Source organism: Ornithorhynchus anatinus, chromosome 7, assembly GCF_004115215.2.
Source record: "Ornithorhynchus anatinus isolate Pmale09 chromosome 7, mOrnAna1.pri.v4, whole genome shotgun sequence".
NCBI lineage: Eukaryota > Metazoa > Chordata > Mammalia > Monotremata > Ornithorhynchidae > Ornithorhynchus > Ornithorhynchus anatinus.
The window spans coordinates 62,686,697-62,693,770 of NC_041734.1; the positions used below are offsets into that span (position 1 = coordinate 62,686,697).

The 7,074-nt window shown below is 50.6% G+C and overlaps 1 protein-coding gene and 1 non-coding gene across 2 annotated transcripts in view; both read left to right on the forward strand.

Annotated features, from left to right (window-relative positions):
• Window positions 1-6,792, forward strand: part of IKBKE (inhibitor of nuclear factor kappa B kinase subunit epsilon) — a 29,844-nt gene extending 23,052 nt beyond the window's left edge. The window contains exons 18-21 of the mRNA XM_029068339.1: window positions 2,376-2,472; window positions 4,380-4,492; window positions 5,381-5,452; window positions 6,135-6,792. Coding sequence (XP_028924172.1) covers window positions 2,376-2,472; window positions 4,380-4,492; window positions 5,381-5,452; window positions 6,135-6,168 — 316 coding nt within the window. The 3' untranslated portion in view covers window positions 6,169-6,792. The remainder of the gene's footprint in view (window positions 1-2,375; window positions 2,473-4,379; window positions 4,493-5,380; window positions 5,453-6,134) is intronic.
• Window positions 2,849-2,986, forward strand: LOC114813619. The gene has a single exon (XR_003761335.1). It is a non-coding gene; the product is annotated as a small nucleolar RNA SNORA7 (small nucleolar RNA).
• Window positions 6,793-7,074: the final 282 nt, after the last annotated feature.

The following is a 7,074-nucleotide window of genomic DNA, read 5'->3' on the forward strand; positions in this document are numbered from 1 at the left end:
GTCCTAGGCCCCGGTTTTATCTCAGGTCAACCCATAACCCTGAGCTTCAACTTCCTGCTTCCCCACTCCGAAAGACAGACATACTGGCCTGATCTGGAGGGGGGCCGACTAGCTGGGGGAAGATTTGCTGGACCCAAAAGTCAAGGCTGGGCCAGTCTGTAGCTTCACTGGAATACCAGGGCCCAGAACTTCCTCCCCTCCCCTCTCCCAAAAGACAGACACACACACTCTCTCTCCTCAAAGGGTGAACTCCCATCACTCACTGTTGGATCCCTTTCTAGCTCAGCAGGGGCCGTTTTGGGGTCCAGGGAGGGTGCTGTTGGAGGAATCCCCAACGTGCAAGGAAGGTGGGCTCAGGGCAGGGCCCCTCTTAGCCCTGATCCAAAAAATTGAGAGAATCTGCTCCCAGGTTATAATAATAATAATAATGATTCTGATATTTGTTAAGCGTTTACTATGTGTCAAGCACTGTTCTAATCACTGGAGTAGATATCAGGTTACAAAATCCCTGTCCCAACTGGGTTTCACAGTCCTAATCCCCATTTTACAGATGAGGTAACTGAGCCCCAAAGAAGTGAAGCCCCAGCTCACACAGCAGGCAAGTGAAAGAGCCGGGATTAGAACCAAAGTCCTTCTGACTCCCAGGCCTGTGCTCTTTTCACAAAGCACACTGCTTCTCCAGGACAAAGGTTAGTAAAGCCCTGTCAAAGTCATCTTGTCTATCCCTCTGCCTTTGTGCAGGCTGAGAGCCTAGAGCAGGGGTTCTTTAACCTTCCAGGGCAAAAGCCAGTCCAGGACCTTCCAGGTTGCTTTTTCTGGTGTGAGGAAGCAGCAGGAGGTGGCCAGGTAGACACATGTGTTTGCAGCTTTTCAGGCTTCAGGAGAAAGTCTCCAAGGAACCCTGGATCTTAGGGTTAATCTTGAACTCAAGCTGAACTCAAATAGGCAGTAGCAGGGGGTGATTTGTCCTCAAATGATGTGTTATTGGACTGGGGCTGTGGTGCCCTTAGGCTTAGATACTCTGGGCTGTGGTGCCGTGAGGCTGTGGTATTCTGGGCTGTGGTACTCGTGGGAACTGTTGTCCTCTGGGAATCATTCACTCATTCAACCGCATTTATTGGGTGCTTACTGTGTGTAAAGCAGTGTTCTATGCACTTGGGAGAGTACAACATAACATCAGACACGTTCCCTACCCACAGAGAGCTCACAGTGTAGAGGAGGAGACAGAAATTAATATAAATAGGTAAATAGATTCATTCATTCAGTCATATTGATTAAGCATTTACTGTGTGCAGAGCACTATACTAAGTGCTTGGGCAAGTACAATACAGCAATAAAGAGTGACAAACCCTGCCTACAACGAGCTCACAGTTGGGGCAGAGGAAGGGGGGGGTGGGGGGAGACAGACATCAATATAAACAGACATCAATGTAAATAAATAAAATTACAGATTTATACGTAAGTGCTGTGGCATAAACATAAGTGCAGATCTATACAGTTATATACGTATGTCCTGTGGGGAAGGGAGGATGAATGAAGGAGCAAGTATGAGCAGCGCAGAAGGGAGTGGGAGAAGAGGAGGGCTCAGTCAGGGAAGACTTCCTGGAAGAGATTCATTCATTCAGTAGTATTTATTGAGCGCTTACTATGTGCAGAGCACTGTACTAAGCGCTTGGAATGAACAAGTCGGCAACAGATAGAGACAGTCCCTGCCGTTTGACGGGCTCACGGTCTAATCGGGGGAGACGGACAGACGAGAACGATGGCGATAAATAGAGTCGAGGGGAAGAACATCTCGTAAAAACAATGGCAACTAAATAGAATGGAGGCGATGTACATTTCATTAACAAAATAAAAAGAGATGTGTCTTCAGTAAGGCTGGGGGAAAGCAATTATCTGTCTGTAGTAGTTTTGTGGTGTTGTAGTGTAGGATTGTGTTGTAGTTGTAGGGTTTTAGTCCTCTGGAGTGTGGCGCTCTGAGGCTGTAGTACTCTGGGCTGTGGTGCCCTGGGATTAAAGTGCTCTGGGGTTGTAGGGCTCTGGGCAATGATGCCTTGAGGTTATGATGCTCTGGCCTGCGATGCCCTGAAGCTGTGGTACTCGGAGCTATGATGCTGGTGCTGGTGCCCTGGGGCTGGAGTCCCCTGGGACTGTGATGCCCTGAGGTTGTGATGCTCTGGGGCTGTGGTGCCCTGAGGTGGTGCCCAGAGCAGAGAAGGAAGACCTGGAACGAGAATGCCAGGCTCTCTCCCCAGGCCTCTCCCTTCCATGGGCAGACCCTCGGAGCAGCAAGGCAAGGGTTGGGGAGGGGTGCCCGGATCAGACTGCGCCGCTGGTGCCCGAAGGGCTCGGTAACCCCTGGCTCTCCTCCCCAGAGAGGTGCACGAGATCCGCAAGCATCTGCAGCTGGTGAACAGCACGGTGGCCGCCTGCAGCTCGGAAGCCCAGGGAACCCAGGAGTGCCTCAGGGAGGTAATGTCGTTCTGGGGTTGCTCAAGGTGCCCAGGTTCCACAGAAGGGAAAGCAGCGCGTCCACCCCGACCCAGCCCCCTCTTCAAATGTCCTTTGCAAGCAGACACACGTCCGCTCCGAGCAGAGTTGGCCACCCCTGCAGCCTCCACTTCCTCCCAACGTTTGAAGCTGCTTGAGGAGTTTGGCAGCAGGGAAGAGAGTCGGAGTGTACCATGCAGCGGCAGCGTGATGCCAGGCCCGGTGCCCTCTTGGTGCCTAGCTGTCTTGGAGGTGTGCCCCGTGTCAGGACCAAGCATTGTTGTCCTTGGCTGTGCATTGAAGATGATACAATCTCCCTCCATACCCCCTCTCCATTAAAGTCTGGGAAGTCCCTCTCCCGCTCTCGGGGTCGCACCTGGAGAGTTTCCAGTACTCCACCGGTCTCAGCTGCAGGAGGGAGAGTCAAGCAGAGACCTATCCATTCCATTCCTAGCTTGGGAAGTGGCTAGTGAGTGGAAGGCAATCTTCTACAAGTCAAAACTCACCCTTGCTGGGCAGCAGCGGCATGGGAGGGAGTCAAAGGTGGAGACTCACGTTTACTGTGCGCAAGGCAGCAATGGTAAGCCACTTCCAGATTGTTACCAAGAAAACTCTATGGATACACTATCAAGATGATTACAGATGGAGAGCGGGGCATTCTGGGAGAGGAGTGTCCTTAGTGTCACTATGGGTCAGAAACGACTCGACAGTATAAGACAAGTCCCTCCCAAATTGCTCCTCCCAACCCCACCAACTCCCACCGCTTAAGAAGCCCCTTCTCCTCTCCCTGGTAAGGAATTAGAGAAATGACTCATTCTTTGTTTCTAGTGAATATAGCTTCTTTCCAAACATCTCATTCTACCCTCGCCCTCTCTCTACGAGCCAGGGACACGCAGGAGTGAGCCTTTCCATTTTATAACAATTAACCCTGACGTCCACAGAGGTTAAGTAATGATAATGATAATGATAATGATAACGTTTCGTTGAGCACTAACTATGGGCCAAAAACTGTCCTAAGCTTCGGGCTGTAAGCAATATATTCATGTTAAACATAGTCTCTATCCCCCATGGGACTCACAGCTAAAGGGTGAGGGGAGACCAGGTACTGAATCTCCACTTTACAAATGAAGAAACTGAGGCACAGAGAAGTGAAGTGAGTTGCCCAAGGTCACCCAGCAGGCAAGTGGCACAGCACAATTAGAACCCAGGTCCTTTGACTCCCAGGCCTGTGCTCTTTCCACTAGACCACGTGTCAGGGGAAGACCCAGAACTCACACCTAGTTCTCCTGTCTCCCAGCCCAGGATGTTATGAATATACATATATGTGATCTGGGCTTATATTACTCATATAGGCACAGGTGCAGAGGAAAAGCAAACATTCTGAAGCGCCTTTGTGAATCTCTTCCCTTTCTTCTGAAGAGGGTTTGCTTGGAGATTTTTAGGTATTTTGGGATCTGCCCCCTTATTCCCGCTCCCTATACCTGGAGCAGTGTGCGATAACTCTTCCCCAGAATCTCCCTTCACCCTGAACACAGCAGACACAGGTGGTATCTGGTCTAGACTTAAAGACTCCCGGGGCACCATCAGAACTTCCAGCCCAGGCAAGCTGGACTAGCTTCATCACAGAGAATCCCAGAGCCCGAAGGGAACTTGAGAGGTCATCTCATCCATCCCCCTGCTTCTGGGCAGTCCCATACCTAAGTCAGCTCCAACAGTTAAGACTCAGTTGTGGTTCCTGTGACTCCAAGGAGAATCCATGGCCACCCTGGGTCAGCCAGTCCAGAGTATCTCCCTCTCTCAGATCTCATTCAGATGGAAGAACCTTTATGCTTCTGCCACGGCCCTGGCTTCCTCCTCATCCTATCTGCCGACCTATGCTCTCTACGCAGGCCCTGGACAGGCTCACTCAGCGCCTCCTTCAGAACAGACTGACTGCACCTCCAACCTCTTCTCCCTCCCTGGATGTGGACTTGAACTCTGTTCCGAAGGAGCTGCTTCTGCAGTAAGTGGGATGGGGGTGCAAAGGAAATATTAATAATAATAATGATAATGGTATTTTTTAAGTCCTTACTAGGTGCCAGGCACTCTACTAAGCACTGGAATAGATACAAGCAAATCAAGCTGTACACAGCTTGGGGCTCACAGTCTCAATCCCTATTTTACAGATGAGGTAACTGAGGCCCAGAGAAGTGAAGTGACTTGCCCAAGATCACACAGCAGACAACTGGCAGAGCTGGGATTAGAATTTATGACCTTCTGACTCCCCAGCTCGTGCTTTACCCACTAAGCCATGCTGCTTCTCTGGGGTCAATTATCTGGAGGCAAACCCTCCTCCTCCATCACTTCTCTGTGTCCCCTTCACCCCTCCCCACACCAGTGTAAATTGAACTTTCCCCAGAGTTCTCAACCATCTGGAGTCAAAGGTTCCCAAAAGCAGCTAGCTGCGCCCTGCCTTCAGGGAGCTCAGTTCTCACTCTACCAGAGACCATTTTGCGTGTGAAATAGATTTGGATCCCAATCTGACAGACTCCAGTTCTTTAGTAGGGCAGGGACAGGATGGCAGAGAGATTCATTCATTCATTCAATCATATTTATTGAGCTCTTACTAAGTGCAGAGGACTTTAGTAATGGGGGATCAGTCTCAGCTTCTGATCTGGGTTCTCTATCTGAACCCAGATACAAACTGGGTTTTCCTTCCCACAAAAGATTTGGACTTTTTCTTTCTCAGATCCCAATGCAAATCCACCTGAAATTTCTGGAATGCTCAAGATTTATTTCCACCTGGAAAAATCTCTATGCAAAGACTAGTTCTGCTGGGTGGGTGGGGCGGGTGATCCCAGCCCTGGGGTGGTTTGAGCGGTGGAGTGAAGGTTGTTTGTGTCTTGTGCAGCATGCGGGAGCTCCAGGAGGAGATGAAGTCAGTGACATTTGATCTCCAGCACAACAACAGCATCATTGAGAGGTACAGGAGATAACCCCTACCTTGGGGAGAGTCCCACCCTTTCCTTTTTTTTAATGGTATTTGTTAAGTGCTTACACTGTACCAGGTACTGTACTAAGCTCTGGGGTAGACACAAACTAATCAGGTTGGACACAGTCCATATCCCACCTGAGGCTCAGAATTTTAATCCTCGTTTTACAGACGAGGTAACTGAAGCACAGAGAAGTTAAGAGACTTGCTCAAGCTCAAACAGCAGACAGGTGGAGGAGCTGGGATTAGACCCCAGCTCCTGCTGACTCCCAGGCCCGGTCTCTATCCGCTAGGCCATGCTACGTCCTTCACTCAGAATCTGCCTCACCCAGAATCAGCTGTTTGACATCAGGCCCTGACCATTTTCTCAGAACCCTCCTCTGAGACCATGAGTATGCATGTGTGTGTGTGCATGAGATAGAGATCTCCTTCCCGCCCCCGTTTTCACCTTCAACCTTGCATTGCTTTCTCCCTGATTTTTCATCTTTAGAGAAATCACCAGAGAACCGAGGAGGGGGAAGCGAAGGGTCTGGATTGTGTGGGTCATTGAGAGGTGGCTGTGTTTGAGCGCTGAATCTCTGCAGTCTACCCCTGCCAGGCAGAAGCTCTTGGGGTTGGTCAAGAGCATGTCTCCGACCTAAGCAACGCAACCTTGCTGACTTCTGTTCCGTAGATTAAAGGAGGTCACACCCGCCCCTGTTCTTTGAGAGACGCCGTAGATTGGAAGTCCACGAGCCTCAGGACCGTGAAGATAATGGGATGGCACCTTCCTGAAGGAGAAAGTCCACCAACCTTATCTTTTATTGCCTCCTGGCCCGAAGCCCCCACACTGGACGCTGGGGACAAGGGAGCCTGGGGTTGTTTTCACCGTTCCCCCGTTCTTTCGGGTTCCCTGAAAGAGTGCCTGTAGGCAAGAGATGCTCTCCTCCCTGCCTGTACCCATAACCTGGGAGATGTGGGCCAGAAGCCTCCAGTTGATTCCTTCCTGCCCTGCTGCTGATCTGTCAGCAATGCCTTCTGGCTAGAGGGAAGGGCCACTCAGGCCTCCGGGGATTTTCTTGGACTGCTGAGACAGCAGAGCTGCCTGATGTATCGCTTTCCTTCCTCTTACCATTTCTCCCCACAAGAATGTTGCTAAACCCCAGGCTGTAATGCCACAACCTTGGAGCAACCAGAAGTCAAGGGGCTCAGTGGCTTCGCTTGCCCTTCACCTGGCTCCTCCCCCCCATCCCCGTCCTTGAAGTTTGACCGGGGAAGCGACCCCCTGCAAATAATAATAATAATGTTGGTATTTGTTAAGCGCTTACTATGTGCAGAGCACTGTTCTAAGCGCTGGGGTAAATATAGGGTAATCAGGTTGTCCCACGTGAGACTAACAGTCTTAATCCTCATTTTACAGATGAGGTGACTGAGGCACAGAGAAGTTAAATGACTTGCCCACAGTCATACAGCTGACAAGCGGTGGAGCCCGCATTCCAACCCATGACCTCTGATTCGAACCCATGACCTATGACTCTCAAGCCCAGGCTCTTTCCACTGAGCCATGCTGCTTCTCTAGCCACGCTGCTTCTCTAGTGCCAGAGGGGTTCAGAAATGCACTAGTGCTGCAAAGT